Raw genomic sequence first — 20,007 nt, 5'->3', positions numbered from 1 at the left:
AGTTGTAACCAAGAAGTCATGCATTGACACTGTCGAGTTAATATTACTATATTGGTTCTTATCCTTTAAACTTCAAAGGCTGGATCAAGCGAAAAGACACATGGAGAGCGCCATTTTTTTATTGAGAACAAAGCGCCTTATGAACAGGTTTCTTGTCTACAAAATTGTCAGGGTCGAGAAAGAGATTATGTAGAAATCTAAACCCGTTTTGCCCATCTTCATCTTAAGCTGCTGATTTGAGAAAGAAAAAACAGTTCAGAACTCTTAAATCTCTGTAGCCATGAGAAACCGCTCTTACTCTTCATTCCGATCTTTTCCTTTTCTGGTCCTCCTCCTGTCCATTCTTTGTTCTTCTGCGACTTCAACACCCCAGAATTCTTTGTCCAGAGACTCTTATCTATCAGTGGAAGAAGCTAATTCCACTGTCCTTGTCTCTCCAGACAAGTCCTTCACTTGTGGGTTCTACCCAGTTGGCATAAACGCATTCTCTTTCTCAATTTGGTTCACCGATACAATTAACAGAACTGTTGTATGGACGGCTAATCGAGACAGACCCGTTAATGGCCGTGGCTCGAGAATTTCATTGCAGAAGGATGGAACGATGGTCTTAACCGATTTCGATGGCACAATTGTTTGGTCCACCACCAATACCACCGGAAGTAATGTGGAAAAGGCTCAACTGCTGAATTCTGGAAACCTTATCATGACAGACCCACAAGGCAATATCTTATGGCAAAGCTTCGATTATCCCACTGATACACTTCTCCCTTCGCAACTGTTCACAAAGAATAAGAAGCTGATTTCTGCGATTGGAGAAGGTATGTATTCTTCGGGATATTATAGCTTCTTTTTTGACAGTGATAATGTTTTGATTTTAATATATGATGGACCTGAGATCACTAGTGTATATTGGCCCACTCCTGGGATTAACATATATCAACAAGGAAGAACAAACTATAACAGTAGCAGAATAGCCATTCTTGACGATATGGGTAATTTTACATCCACTGATTTATTTAGGTTTTCTGCTTCTGATATGGGGAGTGGGATTAAGAGGAGACTTGTGATGGATTATGATGGTAATCTGAGACTCTATAGCTTGAACAAGTTAACCATGTCTTGGGTTGTATCTTGGGAAGCTATCTATCACCAGTGCACTGTGCATGGACTGTGTGGCAGAAATGGGATCTGTATCTATACACCGAAAGCCCAGTGTTCATGCCCCCCAGGGTATGAGGTGACTGACCCACTTGACTGGAATAAAGGTTGCAAGCCTAAGTTCAACCAGAGCTACAACCAAACTCAAGCAAAATTCGTGCAAATACCACAAACAGATTTCTATGGATTTGACCTTGCTTACCAACTACCTGTATCATTTGCAACTTGCAAGGAGCTTTGTTTGAATAGTAGTGATTGTCAGGCCTTCACATACCGCCTAACAGGGGATGGACAATGTTTTGCAAAGGGTGCACTCTTCAATGGGTACAAGTCTCCAGACGTTGTATGCAGTGCTTATTTGAAGGTTCCCGCAAGTTTGGATACATCAGAAGACTCTGCCCTTAGAGGATCTGATGCCTCTTGTGGATCCATTACACTAGAAACTCCTTCAGGTTATTCTGTAATGTTTTACACAGGGAGTGGAACGACAAGCTGGGTTTATCTATACTCATTTGCCACAGCCATTGGTGCTCTTGAAGTTATTTTTGTTTCCTTGGGTTGGTGGTTTCTTTTTAGGAGACGTGTGCCTACATCAGTGGAGGATGGATACCAAGCAATATCCAGTCAGTTCAGGAAGTTTAGTTATGAAGAGCTGAGCAAGGCAACCAATAAGTTCAAAGATGAATTGGCGAGGGGAGGCTCAGGGATTGTTTACAAAGGAGTTTTGCGGGATGATAGAGTGGTGGCAGTGAAGAAATTGGGAGATATAATCCAAGGAGAGGAAGAGTTTTGGTCTGAAGTGACCACGCTTGGGAGAATCAACCATATGAACCTGGTGAGAATATGGGGGTTCTGCTCTGGTAAGGTCCAGCGGCTTTTGGTCTTTGAGTATGCAGAGAATGGTTCGTTGGATAAGCACTTGTTCTCCAATGTCTCTAGGAGCGACAGCCACAGCACTAGTACATCCACTTTACTAGATTGGAAGAAGAGGTTCAGAATTGCTGTAGGGGCAGCCAAGGGTTTGGCATACCTTCACCATGAGTGTCTTGAGTGGGTTATTCACTGTGATGTGAAGCCTGAAAACATCCTATTGGATGCTGATTTTGAACCAAAGATTGCAGATTTTGGACTTGCAAAACTGACTCAAAGAGGTGGAACTGGTTCTGAGTTCTCTAAGATCCGTGGAACAAAGGGGTACATGGCTCCAGAGTGGGCGTTGAACCTTCCTATCACTGCAAAGGTTGATGTTTACAGCTACGGAGTCGTGCTTTTAGAGATTGTCAAGGGCATTCGGCTCTCCAGTTGGGCTTTGGGGGATGAGGATGCTGAAATGACAGGGCTCACAAGGTTTTACAGGGAAATGAAAAGGAGAATTGGAAATGGAGAAGACTTATGTGTGGAGAATGAAGTGGATCCACAATTGCAGGGAAATTTCAATAGAAATCAGGCAACTGTGATGGTCAAGATTGGGGTTTCATGTGTAGAGGAGGACAGAAGCAAGAGACCCACCATGGATGCAGTAGTTCATGCTTTACTAAAATGTGAGGATGAAGCACAAGTGCATACAGCAAACATCCTGTGATAAAAACCTGTATGTATATTTGAACCATATGCATGTAACTTACGATATTCTTTTGGGGATTTATTTGTTGACACTTTTCAAAGTGTCGAATATTACTTTCTTTCTTTGTTAGTGTGACATTCGAACAATTTCTTGTGTAGGGAATAGTATCATTTCATGTGTATTCAAAAAGGTGTGTATGTTTGGCAGCATTCTTTTAATGGAAAAGCAGTCTTTGAATAATCTCAGATAGAGTGCTCTCCCCTCCCCTGCTTTAGAGAGCTAATAAGTGAGCCTGGATGAAAGAAGCATGTTCCAATTTTAAAACATCACAAACAAACAGTTTCTGGTCAACAGAATTCTTGAAAGTGGGTCCTAAAAAGAATGATATATCAAAATATATCAAACTGGAGCAATGTGAAAGGAAATGAAGATCTGACCTATTTCCTTCTGCAGTGAGATATTACTATACAAACTAGACAGACAGATTTGGGAGAGACATTCCTGAATCTAGACTCAACAAGTAAATTTTCATTGGTCCGTTAAACATAATTTTCCTTACCTAGACTGTCCTGAATCTCCCCATCTTCTTATTCTTATTTCTGTTTTTTCTTTAAATTAATGTCATAACTCCTAGTGATCATTAAAGTCATAACTTCTAGTGATCAGTAGTTCCCTTAGTTATCTTTGAATCCCTTTATTCTCATTGACATTTACCTTTCCAAAACTGTGCTGTATCTTTCATACATATGATACTCTATGTATGTCCAGATCCGGGGGTAGGCTCTCTTCAAGGTAGCAGATTTGGACTCCTATCTGATGCTGAGTCTGAATTATTTGGAATGGAAAGTGTCATAAGATGGACTTGGCATGTTATGCAATTGAAACTTGTAATATGGAAATTTTCACTTGGAATCCATGAGGTTTATTAAGTGGCAGGATTAGTACCTGCTTTTTGTGAACTTTCAGAAGCCCGAGTGTTACTGATAACTTGCATGTCGTTAACTTAGGATATTACTAAAGGTGACAGGTTTTGAGCACTTGTATGACCATTCTACTCTTGATAAGTAAAATGACAGATGTTCTTGACCAAATTGCCTTCTTCTTCTTTCTTCTTTTCACTTGCAACTCAAAACCCCACCAGAACATGCCACTGCCACCACCAGCAGTTGCCATTCTCCAAACACACTGTCCTGTAGCACTTGCAGATGATGGGCTTTGTTCCTATAGGTGAAATCCCGTATGTTGAAGGATGAGTCAGTAGATATGAAGGTTTCAGTGATTGTTTCTTCATTATAAAGATGCAGAGGAGGGAGGAAGAAGGTTGGGGAGAAGAAGTTGTAGGATGCTTGGAAGGCAAGAATCATTGTTTGAGCCATAGATTGCTCTGCAAACAAGTTCTGGAGTTGGTTTGTTGAGTGGGAGAAACTGTTCAATTTTCCTTTTTTATCTTCTCTGGTTCAAAGTTCAATTTTCTTTTAGTGTTTGCTTATGCTCCATGTCTAATTGTCTGGTTACATCTATCAATCTATGTTGCCATTTTGGGAGATTGAGAATTTCACAACTTAGGAGCATAAGTCTTCTCTTTGTGTATGCCTTGAGCTGGAGATGGGCTAATTGACAGAGTCAGTTGTGAACTCACTGCTATCAAAGCCATTGGTTTTATCATAAGGTTATCACACCTAGCAGGCTAGCAGATCCAGAGATGGCAATTCCAAGAAATCTGGAGTTTTATACCTGAGGGATATTTATTCAAAACAATAGAGCAAGAGTCTTAATCACAAATAATTCTGTTGCAGCAACAGCATTAGACCTCTTGACATACTGGAATCCACAACAGAAAATAATGAAGATCTTTCAACAAGGTGATCAACCTTGTAGCAACCGGTCTGTCTATCAAGTAATCTACCTAGGTCTCATGGTCACTTCTGAACTTTAAACTCCACTTTGATGGGTCTTTAGTTCAAATTGGTATAATTTTTGGAACAGTTTTGTTTAAATTATGTTTCAAAGGAGTAATGATTCAAGTCCATCAAGACCATTTCAGTTCAATAGTTTATAGTTTATTTGGTTAAGGCCAACATGAGCATCATACAATGTCTACCGTCTCTCCCTTTTAAACAGGCCTAGTAGTTATTATGGTGTTTTCAGATTCCTAGTTATAATAATCTGTATACAGTATAACGATAAGAAAATGATCATTGCTCAGCTTGTCATCTATCAAATTGAGAACAAATTGGACCAACATATGGATCATCCATTTAATTAAGAGAAAAAAAAAGTGACCTTATTGCCTTTTTTTCTTTTCTTTATTTTTTTTGTCAAAACTTTATTGCCTTAAGAGCCATACATTAGTATTAGTGGAAATGATAAAAAGTTTTAATTGAATTAATTTTAACGAGATTATGGGAATAGCGTTTCAGTGATTTGCGCTAGAAATTTGATATAATTATTCCGAAAACATGTTTTTGGTGTTACGAAACGCTGACTTGTTTTTTTTTTTTTTTGGTAATAAACGCTGACTTGTTCAGTTTTCTTTTATTTTGTTTTAAAGAACAACTCTGAAACAGGATTTTATTTGTAATAAATTTTATATTTTCTTGAAAAAAAGAAAAAGATAAAGGAAATCAATCTTCTACTCTTCATATAAAATGATAGAAAGGGAAACTTTTAGTGCCATTCCTTGAGTTACTTCCTAAAATTAATGTTACCTTCTTATTTTTTTTTAATTTTCCTAAATTGAGGTCTGCTCAAGCCAACTTACATGCATCTTAACTACGTCTTGGGAAGCATGGTTCTTACATATAATTTAAATATAATACAGAACTTCACATTGAGTGCTTTTCCCACCTTAAACAAGAGTAAAATTGGCTTTTAAAATTTTTATTTAGTGGTGACACATCATGTAACCCAATTCTTAATAGCATAAGGGCATTTTTAATTATTTTTTTGAGGGATATTAGATAGAATTGACTGTAAATTCAGGGGGTCAATATATTATTTTTCATTTCAGTTATCCAATTTTCAATTAAACTTTCTATTACTAGCACGGTTAGTTTTAATATTACCCCCCACATCGAACAGGAAGAAGATGGCAGAGAAGAACACAAAAAAATTTGTAGGAAAATAGAAATCATGTCTTTTAAGTATAGTTTTTTTTTTAATAAGTAAAACTTAAGCATAATCTTGCCATTTTGAAAAGTTTAATTTACTTATGTCAATACTTAACTGTAGTTTCCACAAAGATTGTCATTGGTATTTTTTCCCCCTATAAAGAGTATTTATGATTTTTTTTTTATAGGTAAATTGAATTTATTCAAGAGAACCAGCAAGATATAGCAAAAACTGAGCAACTAAGTCAATGAATGATCCACGGAACTAAAACAGGCCAGCTAGTTATGCTGGAAATGGACAGCACCTTCTTAGCTAAAGAGTGGGCAAAATCATTCCCCTCTCTAGGCATGAAGCAGAATCTGTAAAGAATAAAATCAACAGTTAAAACGACAATATCACAAAAAACAGCCTCCACTTCAAGGATCTAAGATTGGGCTAGGCCATTTAGAATCTCCACGAGCCCAAGTGAGTCCAAATGTACCATAACATTCCTTAGCCCAAGAGAGTGCTCCCCTAATAACAAGTGCCTCTCCAAGAAGAACAGAATTGAAGAGCCAGGGAGCAAACACTGCTTCTAGAATACTACTAACAGTCGTTCGAACAATAAATCTCAGTCCACCAGTATCACTTCCTTCCTTTAGAGTACAGTCGATATGATAAATTGCCTAACTAAAGAAATTGAATTAATTTTAAGGGATAATTCTGGTGTGATTAAAAATTCTCCAAAAAGAAAAAAATTCTCAAATAGGAAAACGTTTCTCGCAAAAACTAGTATAAACGAGTCCGGATTTGCGACCCCGTCGGGATCACAACCCGACGGCTTTTCCACACCAAAATACAGGTGGGCTTAGGGGTGGGTGATGAGAATTTTTTTTTAATATTTTTCAGCTGTGGAGTCCACCGATTTTGTTGTGGTAAAACCGTCCGACGGGTGATGATCCGGAGTCTGGACAGAAAATCGGAAACATTCCAAAACGTAGCCCCATGACCCTGAATTAGGGCTACATCCATTTTAGTCACGCGAATCCGACAGCAACAACAAAAATCCAAACGCGAGTAAAATCCACGAGCCCCACAACGCTTTGGCATCATTTCCATTGCGACGGCTCATTACATATATAGTAGCTTTTGCTTCCACGATAGAGAGAGGAGACCCGGAAAAGTTAAGAATCTATTCCCCCACACTCTCTATTCCCCCACACTCTCTATTCCCTACCTCTATTTGTTTCAGTCACTGCCGCAGCAGCTCCATACCTTCTTTGCTCGCACGATCACCATCACTCGCTCGCTTCCATTCGTACCTTGTGCGTCATTTCAACTACATTCCATTTCATCTTCTCTAATAGTGAGAGATCTGGAATTGAAAGTTATCGTGTGAATTGATCAAGATAATATGTGCTTTATCCAAATCTTCCTGTTTAGCTCCGTCGTGGAGATTTCTGCGGAAATTGCAGGAGACATTTTATAATGAAATCAATGATCTTGCAGCTCTGTTCTGTTGTTGCAGGAACTCAGTTACTTTGATTGACAAATTTAGCTGGTTTTTACTCTTGTAAAACAGCTCTGTGTTTGTTGCTATTTTTCTTGTCCTGCTGTTTTATCTCATAGTATTGTTAATCTGAAGGTCAAAAAGGTTGGGGTCGCACATGGCGATTCGTTACTCAAACTGTGGATCGTCGTTTTTTGCCAACTTTTCGAATGAGTTTGGTTCTATGGAACATTGTAACGAGAACTTGGCTGAGGTTGGATTACTGAGAAGTCGAAATGGCATGAAACCGCTGGTTTTGTTGATTTCTAAAGGCAAGAGCAATATATGTTTTTCACAGAGGGAACGAAATAGGTTCGCAATAAGCTGCATGTCGGAGATGCAGAGTGTGCCGGAATCCGGTGATCCAGGTGCTACGGTTTTTCAGCAGGAAGTGAATGCGTCTGTAGGGGAGGACTCTAGGGTTTCTAAGACTAGCTTTACTCTCGATACTGACAATGGTGGTGAGGAGAAGTACTCTTTAGATAGTAACAATGGCAACGGCAAAACTCCCTCGGGAGGTGGAGGTGGAGCTGGAGGAGGTGGTGGTGATGCTGGTGGCGGCTCCGGCCACGGAGATGACCATGAAGAAAAGGAGTTTGGGCCAATCATGAAGTTTGCGGATGTGATGAAAGAGGCTGAAGCTCGTGGGGTTAGTCTTCCATCAGACATGCTAGAAGCCGCTAAGACAGTTGGGATCCGCAAATTTCTTCTTGACAGATACTTCAATTTACAGGTGTAGATACTAGTCAAATTGTTTTAGTACAACGGACTGTTGCATGTGTTCACATTCGTTACTCTGTGTTTATTTATGTTTATTCAATTGACTGCAGGGGTCAGCTGGGCCGGTAGGGTTCGCCGTAAGATCCTGCTCGTTGCTTCGCAACCGAATGCTTGCTGATCCATCTTTCCTTTTCAAAGTTGGAACAGAGGTTTGTTGGGGTTTATTTGTGGCTTAGCTGTTACTTGGAGTTTATTATTTTTTAAGAACGGTAATCTCTGGTATCAACAGAGGTTTGTGGTTGCATGGATCACTTTTGGGTCGCGCATGTAATCAATCTGAACCAATTATCGGGTATAATCTTTTGAAAAAGTTGAGGGACTTGAATCTCTTCAACGGAGAAGCTGGTTAACAACCACGAACAATTCTACTCATGAGGAATTTAGTCTATACGTAGGAGTTAAGGCACCTCCATTGTTTATTGTGCCAGGAGTTGCAACATATTTAGATCTTTAGCTGTTGCTATTGATATTTTTTGATGCAGATAGTCATTGACTCTTGTTGTGCAACATTTGCGGAAGTTCAAAAACGAGGCAAGGATTTCTGGTCAGAGTTTGAGTTGTATGTGGCAGATCTATTAGTTGGCACGGTTGTGAACATTGCTTTAGTTGCCATGCTAGCACCCTATGCTCGTTTTGGGCAACCAACTGCGTCAAAAGGTTTACTTGGATGCTTGCAAGCTGCTAATGCATCCCTCCCTAGTAGGTTAGTATTCCATGGAAAGAGAAACTCATTATGTTGAATTTAAAATTTTCAGGGTAAGTTCTTAGCTTTATAATGCTCATAGTTTATTGAAAGTGACATGTACCAAACAGTTGTGCTCTCTTTGCTCTTCTAGCTTACTGCTTTAAATAATAGTCATTGGTTAAACCCGTCTCATAATTTTATTTTTGTAGTGTCTTTGAAGCTGAAAGGCCAGGATGTAGATTTACAGTGCAGCAAAGGATTGCAACGTACTTTTATAAGGTAATATTAGACAGATTTATTTGACTACCATATCTGTGGAAATCTAACATCAAATAAAAAGCTTAACCTCTATATTAGTTCTCAAAGAGCAAATTGAATTTCTCTTTGGCTTCTTTCTCTTTCGGCCTCCAAACCTTTTCATTTTCACAAATTGTTACACAGTACATGTTTAATATTTCTTTCACATCAGCTAAGGTTGATTTGCATATTCTGAATTCAGGGTGTGCTGTATGGATCAGTTGGGTTTGGTTGTGGTCTTATTGGACAAGGAATTGCAAATTTGATTATGACTGCCAAGCGGTATTATTTCTTCCTGTCATATGATATATATACTTTTTGGGTGTATTATTAATTTGTTTGTATATGTGTCTGAATTTATGTTAGTGTGGCATACAATTGGTGTAAGGGTTTATCTTTTGTTATTGTAACTTCAAGTATGCCAATACTAGTTAGATGAGCATTAACTTTTGGATTTCTTTAATATATGTATGTTTTTAGGGGGTTTAAGAATTGCAGTATACTACTACCAGAGTATTATTTGAATTAATGGTATTCCATTATGATTGTTAATGGTCAGAAGCATATTTGTAACTGTGCACCTCCTTGGTAACTTGCAAAAGTATATGTGAAAGAAATCAAGTAGGGCTTTAGTCTCCTAGTGACCCATCCTTTCTCTTCTTTCTTCAATTTGCCATTTGTACTGTTTCTGATATACCGACGGGGTGAAGCCAAGTTTTCTGTGGGGGCATTAAAGTGGATGAGGAGGGTATATAGTGCACAATTACAATAACCTACAATAGGATCTATTTGCCAGAATAATAATTAATACAAGTTACCCAAATAATTTTCTATTTTTTTACAAGAAAATGTACTATATAAGAGGCAAATTGTGAATGTAATGTTGTTTTATCATTGTTTGATTTCATCTTGAAATCGTGGTATATTTAGATTGTTCCATCTGTTAAGATGTTAGAAACCAGTCTTTGACTTGGGCAACTTTCTTGAGTTGAGAAGAAAGATGGAATGTGGCGACATAAAAGAAGAACCAGCCCTACACAAGGATCAATGGAAGAAAGAAGAAGTTGAGAAGAGAATGCTGAGAAACATAATTACAGATGGAAGTTGCAGTCAATTCTTAGCTGTAATTAGTGGGTTGTGGAAGGTTTTCCTTTATTTTGAAAAAAATTCTCGGCATTTTCGAACCCATCACTCCTTTGCTTTTTACCATCTGAGAGAGAATTCTTATTAGTGTGATTCGAATTCAATTCATGCAATTCCACTCTGCTCTTTGAGGTTAGCAGGGATCTATTGTGTAAGTATAATATTTTTAGTGCTAACTTTGCTCCCTGTAGTTTGTTGGCCAGGTTATGGAGAACTATATTGTGATTGGTCTCCACATTCCAATCAAATGTTTCTCATGTAGCTTAATCTTAAACTAGAAAAATCCAGCTAGAGGCTAGTCCAAACGGGACCGCTGAACTAGGGGACAAACCACAAAATTAAGCGAAAACAGAAGGTGTTGTAAGGTGAAAATTCTGCCCTTGGTTTGACTTCTGTACTTGAGTGATAGAAAGATAGAGGGATGATACAGAAAGTTTTCCCTCATCTTATTTTCCACTGAGAAGTACACCTTGGCCTTCATTGGAATCTACCAAGGAAGACACTGATTCCTCAGCAGCAACTACTCCCACCCTTCACCTGCAGTACACAATTGACATTCGTAAGGCCTATGATTCGTCTGGATGAGTTGGGAGTTTGTAGAGGTTGCCAACGGCTTAAGGGCATTCCCCAGTCCTTGGTACTTGGATTATAAGTGCACCTCCAGTCTCCACAGCACCCTTCTCAGATTTGATCAAAGTTAATCCATCAAGGGTGCCTCATGACATTTTTTGTGTTCATCTTGTTTATAATAGTTGCGTTGGAGTTGCCTAGGTGGTTGCCTTGGATGCCTTAGTCACCTTGTTGGTTTCGCCTTGATTCTTACTTTCCAAAACCTTCCCCAAGTGCATGTCCACGAAGTCGTTGCATCTTGCATTCAGAGATGATGTAATCATCTCTAGTGGTGCTGATGTTACTTGTTTCTCTGGGGGTTTGGCAGCTGTGGACTCATTCACCACTCTGTTTGGGCTCTTGGTGAACAAGTGATAGCCCCCCCCCCCCCCCCCCCCCCCCCCCCCAACAAAACCAAATGTTCTTGGCAAGGTTACCCAAAGCCGTTTCATAGGATTTCAATGAATCACTGAGAACATTTTCAATAAGATACCTAGGCCTACCCCTTGTCCCCTCGATGCAGAGGTCTATCATTGCACCTATGCTGGATTCCATTCTAAGGGGACAAAGTTATGAAACTCAAACTCCTACCTTATGGGGGCAGAGTGAAAGTAGCCCACTCAGTTTTGCAGGTTTCATATGTCTATTGGTCAGGACCTTTTGGATTCCTTTTGCAGCTGCTTTCCACTGTTGAGTCCTCAATGAGTGCTTTCTTGGGAAGGGCAACAATAACAGATATCTCCAGTCTATCAGTTGGGATAACTCAGAAGGGAGGCTCAGAATCTGGCATGTCAAGGAAGTGTGTTAAGTGAGCATCATCAAACTCATTTGGACTATTGGAAGGTTGTCTTGAGACAACGTGGTATATGGATGGAAGAAATGATATATCATAGGTGCCTCCAACAAGATTCAATTTGGACTGCATCCTGTACGATGGATTCATCTCTGGTAGTAAATAGATGCCGAATCTTGAGCAACCTGGAGAAGGCTTTTTTTCCTTTAAGGTGTACAAATTATTCATTACCAAAATTAAGAGGATAGCAGCCCCCAATACAGGTGTGGGAGGAGAGGAAAAAAGGGGGGGGGGGGGGAAGAAAAGAGAAAGCTGAACAGAGGAGGTAAAGGCTCACAGAGAAACAGAGAAGTACCCCAGGAAACAGCAAAAATGCCTATTTCTTGGGGTGTTAATACGAGTAGAGGGAACAGCAATTGAGAACCTTGCTTTAATTTTAAAAAATGGAATCCCAAATTCTATGGAGAAACCTAGAATCAGAGGTCCATTTCCTCTTATTATGTTCCATCCAGATATGTAACTTATCCGAGAAATGTGGGTGGAAGAATATAATGCTCAGAGTTTCGGTTGGTTTGGGTTGAATTCGACTTGTTCGACTTACCCACCCAATACTTTTTATTCCATGTTTCAACAGATTTGCAGATTTCGTCTCCCCTGTTTTGACTATTTTGACTCCCTCCCCCATTTTCAACTCAAAAATCTGAATTTTCTTGCATACCTCTGCTTTCCTTCGCCATTCATCCTCCTGATTAAAGGTGGACGAAAGGTGATTTGAAGATCCAAACAAGGTATGGGGATGGATCAGGATCATCTTTTGTGGATTCTTATCTCTAGAAACCCGTTGCATCCTATGCACCCATCATCCTCTTACAATTTCAGTGACCCATTCCTTTGGTTGGGATATCTCTCTTATGTTGATGATGAGACTTATAGATGGGTAGTTATGGACTACCAAAACAGCTCGGCTCACACCATGTTATGGGATGTGTATGTTGCACATTCAGAGGAGAGGCTGAGGCACATGCAGTAGTATGTGGCTTGTGGGATGGTCCACTGAGGGAACTTGATAGGACCCCAAGATCATGCCATGTGGCAGAGAGAGAGTGCTAGGGTTAGTTGAGGGGTAATAAATAGGGGGAATTGAGAGGAGAGGGCATGGAATGTTATGTGAGTGAGTTAGGGCAGCCATTGGCTTTGGGCACCATTGGGTGTGGGGGTGACTGGCACCATTGAAACCAGCTTTATCCTTGTCATTTTCTGGTGTTTTCGTATTAATTTTCAGAGTGAATAGAAGGGTTTTTATCAGAACTCATTATGGAATTAAGGCTCATGGAATGAAGTGGACATCTTGGCAATCATCTCTTTTGTTTCTTCAGTTTATGGTTAACTTCATATTGTTTGTCATGGGACGTTGGTTGTATTAAACATTTGTACATTAGATTAGAACCCTTTAAGAACATTGTATGCCAAAAATCAGCTCAAAAAACACTCAGGAATAAGTCAGGTGCCGAAATTTCCAGGAAAAGTTCCCTGCTTTCCGCCCATCTCAGCAAGATTAAGGCCAGATCTCGTTTTCTGGCTGGCCAAAACAGGCCTCGAAACTGAGGTCTTGAACCTTGAATATGGTCGATGGCAGTGCAAAAAACTAATTAGCTGTTTGTGTCAGAAATAGGAGATCCAGAAAACATCATATGAACGCTTATCTGTTACCTTTGAAAGGATGTTAACTTTCTCCAATATTGGAGTTGATGGTTTGTGATACCTATGGCTGGATCTTTGGCACCTCCATGGCTTCTTGGCACCTATGAGGATCGAATCAGATCCGACAACTCTTGTTCCTGAGATCATAGAGGATGTGTTTGGGCTGCAAAAGAAATGTGTTCAAATTCAAGTACAGGTTCCACCTCCATATGCTTGCACTGAATGGTAAAAGAAGCCAAAGTCTGCTATGTTATTAGGGAAGGTTGATCATCTGACCTGGACAGCATTATCCAACATTTTCAAACATTTAGATTTCAATACTTATATAATATTAAATGACACATTGGTGATTTCAAATCCCCTTGGTATTACTGTTGGATTCACCCTCTTCAGACTGTATCGGCATGTGGGACCTGGATGAGTTGGATGGTTTCCTCACCCGCAGGTCAATACAGTTAAGCTTAGATATGACCTCTTATTCCTGTTTGTTTCCTATGATTTTCAGGATATTTTGCAGCCAGCTTACTTGGTCCAGTTCTTTGATTATAGTTAGGTAACCCATGCAGAATACTTCATATGTATCAATTCCAAAGGAAATAAATGATATGACTAAGATGCCAAGCCAATGTTATATGTAGATGAAAGGGAGCATCTGGAATTGGGGATGCAGGATTTGATTCTGGTATGAAGCAACGTTTTTGGATAGATCTCATATTTAGAGATAAAGCGCACTGTTGATTAGGCCCTACAAATGAGATACAGAATAGTCTGTTCAGATAATTTTCAGCATTTGACTGTCGATTAACATTGAAGTTTTATTCTTTTCCCTGTGCCGTAGTAAAAGCCATGGCTGTATTCACCTAATTTTTCTGATTGTTGGACATGACAATCTCTTGTGGGCCCTGTTTGGGCCCATCTTGGATCAATATCTTGTGAACTACTCATAGTTGTCATGGTGTCTAGGCAACCTAACGTGTTCGATGGGGTCTAGAGGTAAGGTGGCACCAATACAGCACCAAAGGTGACCAGTATCTGTATCAATTTGATAACTACCGATCAAATAACCTCTCTTATATAATTGAAATTTCACTGATCATGGCAATTGCAACTGGTACTGATTGCTATATCCCCTAATACATATATGCATTTGTTAACCCGTATGTACATTCTGTTATTTCTTTTGGGAAGCTTGAGCAACTTTGATTTTACTTCCTGTGGAAACTTACTCTTCATGAAATTTTACTTGTTCTTGAGATGATTCCTTCTGTATCTTTGATTTATGCAAACAGGAGCATAAAGAAATCAGAAGAGGATATACCTGTGCCACCTCTCTTGAAAAGTGCTGCTCTTTGGGGTAATGCGTTTTAACTCCAATGTTCATTATTCTGTCTGGGTATCCTCGTTACACTGAAATTTTTGTTGTCAGTTAGTGTGGACCCTAGTGTCTGTAAGGTTTCAATGACTATTTCTGAAGTCATCTGTTCTGATTAACTTTAGGTTCAGTTGATAATTGCAATTCATGGTCTGGTTGCATTCTTTCTATGTCTGTTTTTCGGATCTGAACTTTTATTTTTCTTCCGTGAAATCTTTACCTACAAATTTGGGGTTGACTAGTGGAACTTGTTATGCTGCTTCCTCTCGTCTTTTCTTGCAACTTCCTACTGATCTTCTCCTCGGTGCTCCTTGACCTATTAACTTTCAACTTTTTTGTTGTCTTTCCAACTGGTATAGTTCTTGACATCAATGCTTTTGAGCAGGGATCATGATTGTTATCTTCCTATTGAGCATTGAGATACCCAAACCTGTACATTAGTTGTTATTGTCAACTCTTTTCTTTTGGCAGTTAGTATTTTGGCAATGGATTCTAGCGTCTGTTCATTTAAGTGCATGTTTGTGGCCTCTCTCTGCTGTGCACAGCAGTGTATTTTTGTACCAAATGATTGGTTGAGATTAAAAGTTTAATTTTAAATTTTAAAAATCCTCAGCCAATCATTCGGTATAATATGTGCACTGCTGTGCACAACAGAAGATGTTTTCTCCTAATGCTATATGTGATATAAAGACTCTCAACTGCTCTTCTCTGTTGTACTCCGCTAATTGGTTTCTCTTTAAACATTCAGGTGTTTTTCTTGGTGTATCTTCTAATACCCGCTACCAGATTATAAATGGCTTGGAACAGCTTGTTGAAGTCTCTCCTTTGGCAAAGAAACTCCCTCCTGTTGCAATGGCGTTCACTGTCGGTGTGCGATTTGCTAATAATATTTATGGCGGTATGCAGTTCGTGGATTGGGCCAGATTGACTGGGGTCCAATAACATCATACTTTTTATAGCCCAGTTAAATTATCGTATTTACATAATAAAAGGAGATGGAGATGAAAACTTCGGCACGCAGATCTGCAAGCTCAGCACAAAAGCCTGTGCAAGTTCCTTGGAGGCCACTAATATCATGAGGTGGATCTTATCAAACCAGAGAAAAGCCATCCAAATTTGTAATGAGACTTATTGTTCTGTCACTATTTGGGGCTGTTTTTATTTATCAGTATTACCATAGGTATTTCATAATGGCTTTGTCACTAGCCACTGTATTTCTAGGGTAATACCTAGCTAGATTCGTGTATTTGCAGTTCTTTATGATTTGATTCTCTTTATCCGTTGCTTCTATAGGTTGTCCGAGTCTGCGTTGGCCATTTTCTTCTCAAATTGGAGTTTAGCAATGGGGAGTTCCGTGATGGGAATGTGTTAGAGGCAACAACAAGAAAACGTAAGTTACCATTAGATCGGGCTCCAACAAAGCCTCACAAGCAGGTATTGCTGGGGCTGTAGTTAAAGAGAAGCCATCACAGCATGAGAAACTGGACATGAGGCGCTAAAAATCTGAAATCGAATAGAGGACATATCCTTAAGAATTGTGATCAGGGAGGGATATACGGGCTAATCTCCATCTGAGATAGATGTATATATATAAATTGCAGAGAAAGCAAGGTGGCATGATTTAGAGGCAGCGAAGGTCCAGGAGGACAAGGATAACTGCAGGCAAAACGTTTGTTACTGGGTGTTTTTACTAGGTTTCGAGTTGAGGAGGGTTATAGTCATTCGTAAGGGTGTCAATACGGTACCGAAACCGTTTAACCGTACCATACCATACCGTTTTCTGGGATTCAGTATGGTACGGTTTCAGTTTCAGTTGGTATACCGTTGGTACATATTGTATACCGTACCAAATACCGTTTTTTGTACCGTTTTCATACCATATTTAAGGTTAGTTTTGTTATTTTAGTTTAACCTCTAATAGGTTATTAACCCTAAGTCCCAATGTTTGTGACTTTGTTCCTCTCACCTCTCTACCACTCTTGAGCCTTCTTCAAGCTTCAAGCTTCAGCAGTTCAGCCTTTAATTCGGGACTTCGAGTTCAAGTTATGCTTCCCCTCACATTATGCTTCCATCTCAATTGTGAAATACCAACTTAACTCTGGACATCAAGGGCTTTAAAACCAAATTCCCATGGCCTGTTTACCTAGTCAATTGAACCAGCAACCCACTAATGGCCCTCATCCACCAAGGCGCTAGCCGGATTTTAGATTAGTGTCTTATATTGTCATACATATCAGTCTGTTTTCTGGTTTGCACCAGAGATGTCATAAATTTGCCAAAGAACGAGAAGAAAATGAAGGAGAAGTTAATTGAATAAGAGCAATTTCAATGGAAAATCCATAGTTATGGTTAGATGCATAGGTACCAGATGGTGGTGGTCTGGATAGAGCCTCAAAATAATTCCACAAAAAATTTGTTTGATCAAACCTGAGGCAATGGATGGATTAACACGGACAGGCAGGAATGGTCAGAACCTAAATCATCAGTTCATCTTGTTTACAGTAGATTGTTGGATTCAGCTGATCTAATTTACGATTTACGATAGATAACTTGATCACGGATAAAACATAATGTAATATTTTTGGCCAAATTAGCCCAAAATAGGCGAGCAAAAAATTCAAGGACCACATCGTCATGAGAGCACTAAACTATGTTGTCAGAATCTGATGGCATTTTCTTATCTCATGTCCATATGGATTCATTTTAAGGCACTTCCCTTGATATTTTGGGGCTACAGAGAAATTCGGTCTGCCATGACATGGCTAGATAGAACCCTGTTGCTTGAACATGGCATATGCAAAATCAATCAGTTGTGATCAGCGCTGGTAATTGGGTCATCCTTCTAACACCCTTGTCATCATGAAAAAAAAGACAAACGTTCTCATTGTAAAAAATGAATAATTTTTTATCTAAAGTAAAAGAATTACACTCTAATTTCCAGTGTAAAAAAGGGGACAAGGTTTAGTAGGTATTTTACCCTTCATGCACGTTAGGGTTCATTAGCAAACTAATATGATTTTATACCGAATTCATACCGTACCATATACCAAATTGTTCCGTTTTTGTGGTCGTACCATATAAATTCTGTACGGTACGGTTATATAATGACAAATTGACAATTTGAAATGTGGTACCATACCGTATTCACACCTTTTAACCGGCAATGCAAGTTAAGACTCTTTTAAGGGGCGTTTGGTTCCATAATTCTTTGGAATCTGATTCCAGGGAATCATGAGTCCAAAAAAAAACTTGTTTGGTTAAAAATGGAGTCGGAATCCAGCACCTGGAAACCACGTTTTAGTGTAAAGAACCGAATCCACTGGAATCACCCGTATCGTGAAATTTTTTCAAGGTTCTTCGTCTCTGTGACTCTTCCGTTCCGTCGTCGTCGAGGACGGCTGCTTCGTTGTTCTCCAGCTTCGATTTGGTTTCTCTAGGGAAGCTCTGCGAGTCTTCCGTTCCGTCGTCATAACATCTGAGTTGGTTTGTTGAGCTCCAGCTTCGATTTGGCTTTTCTAGGGTTCAGTTTGTCTCTTCGAGTCTTCCATTCCGTCGTCGTAACATGTCTGCTGGTTCGTTGAGGTTGAGCTCCAGCTTCGATTGGGCTTCGCTAGGGCTGAGATTGTCTCTGCGATTCTTCCTTTCCGTCGTCGTAACATCTCTGCTGCTCGAGTTATTTTACTCTCAGACAGTCGTCGTCGAGCATTGGTGATTCGTTGAGCTCCATCGCTTTCTTTTCTAAGCTTCGATTTGGCTTCATTCACACCCATTTCTTCAAAAGAGATCCAGAAAAAAGGTAAATCTCTCTTATATGCCTTCACTGCAATGGTTCCAGGTCTCTCTCTCACTTCTCTATCGTTTCTGCAATGGGTAAAATAGATGCTGTGTTATTTTTTGATCTCCCTCTAGATGATGAGGGACAAGGATGTTGGTGCCTGTTCCATTGTTTTGACTTGTTGATTAATTATTTGGGATTTGTATCTGTTGGATAAAGGGGAATCCATTTGTTTGGTTTGGTTCCATGTGTAGTTCTTGGTTTGTCGTTTTCTCAATGAGCCATCTCCCTATGCGATGTTAAATGGAATTGTAAATCAAAATTTTCTTTCCTACCAGATTGAAGCAGAATATATTCAATCACAAACAGAAAATGTTTGGTTGCTGTATTCATTCCCTTGTTATGAATACAACTGGCTAAACCTAAAATCCATAGCCTACTTACTGTGTTCAGTGGTGAGCTTAAACATTTCCATTTTGTTAAACTACTTCATCTTATCCTTAACAGCACTTACCTTTAATACAATTCACACAGTACCAATTCACTTATTTTATCTGACCTGTGTTTGTGATAGTGTCCTTAGAGATTTATTGGCTTAACACTAAATAGGATCCTAGAGCTAGGGCTTCATTCTATGATTAAGAATTGATGCTCCTTGGGTGTCTCCATGGCCTGCTTTTATTCTTTTTATGGATTTTTCCGTGCCCTTGTACTGATGTATTGTGTTGGATCTTGGTCATTAGTTTGGGATTTGAACTCCAGCTATTTCGAATGGTTGTTAGTTAGCTATTGTGATGGTTGTAGCTTTTGAATATCTTTGATTTGAATTTGCAATTCTGTTTGCTTCAAAACTGAGTATGGGATAGAAACTAGGAAGCTTCAAAACCCAAAGAAGCATTTATATAAATGACAACTGTTGAAGAATCCATACACATGCATTGTCATTTTCTTTACATCATCACTAATTTTCATGCTTTTATTTAAGTAGTTTTTCATCTGTTCAACTATTTGGTATGTGGTGAATGGATGTGACTCCAGCTAGAGAAGTTTAAAATGATGCATTCTGCTGCTATCTCTTTGTAACATGTGCAGCAAGACCCATTGCCCTTATAGCAAGAAGGTCAACCAGTTGCTGTCAGAGCTAAAAGCAACTTACAAGCTCATTGAACTGAATTTGGAAAGTGAGTATTCTATTTCCTGCAACTCTATTTTGATTTTTATACTTCCAGGCTGTTGAAGCTACAAAGAATGTCGATATGGGCAACAAGGAGCTGGCCCAAGCCCTTCAATGCAACAGCCATGTCGATTGAGTTTGGAAAAGGCTGGACCAGCCCATCCTTGTTGCAGCTGTACTTCTGGATTTAGGCTTGCTTGGACATGATCTAGTAGAATTAGGATTGAACCTGAAGTTTTTGTTCTGATTGCAACCTTTGGCTTACTTAATAATAATAAGTGGGTATTGTCAAATGGGTGCAGAAATTAGTATTATTT

The 20,007-nt window shown here is 39.3% G+C and overlaps 2 protein-coding genes across 3 annotated transcripts; both read left to right on the top strand.

Annotated features, from left to right (window-relative positions):
- The first annotated feature begins 95 nt into the window (after window positions 1-95).
- LOC149027840 (putative receptor protein kinase ZmPK1) lies at window positions 96-3,322 on the top strand. Its single transcript, XM_089166374.1, has one exon. The coding sequence runs from the start codon at window positions 281-283 to the stop codon at window positions 2,738-2,740; it is 2,460 nt and encodes an 819-aa protein (XP_089022500.1). The 5' UTR covers window positions 96-280; the 3' UTR covers window positions 2,741-3,322.
- Window positions 3,323-6,928: 3,606 nt separating this feature from the next.
- Window positions 6,929-16,495, top strand: LCD1 (reticulata-like protein, putative (DUF3411)). Of its 2 annotated transcripts, none has more exons than XM_089166362.1 (8): window positions 6,929-7,137; window positions 7,458-8,094; window positions 8,192-8,290; window positions 8,624-8,844; window positions 9,036-9,105; window positions 9,326-9,405; window positions 14,659-14,723; window positions 15,490-16,026. In XM_089166362.1, exons 2-8 carry the CDS (start codon window positions 7,480-7,482, stop codon window positions 15,681-15,683), a joined length of 1,344 nt encoding a protein of 447 aa, XP_089022488.1. In that variant the 5' UTR covers window positions 6,929-7,137; window positions 7,458-7,479; the 3' UTR covers window positions 15,684-16,026. The 2 variants fall into 2 exon arrangements, 1 of the variants encoding a protein (XP_089022488.1); XR_016175145.1 differs by adding an exon at window positions 16,035-16,495 and having other exon boundaries at window positions 6,930-8,094; window positions 15,490-15,921.
- Window positions 16,496-20,007: the final 3,512 nt, after the last annotated feature.

The sequence above is a fragment of the Hakea prostrata genome, chromosome 1 (genome assembly GCF_041222555.1).
Source record: "Hakea prostrata isolate BN-2017 chromosome 1, UWA_Hpros_2, whole genome shotgun sequence".
Taxonomy (NCBI): Eukaryota; Viridiplantae; Streptophyta; class Magnoliopsida; order Proteales; family Proteaceae; genus Hakea; species Hakea prostrata.
Note: the sequence above shows the minus strand (reverse complement) of the source record. Positions and strands in the feature narration are given on the sequence as shown.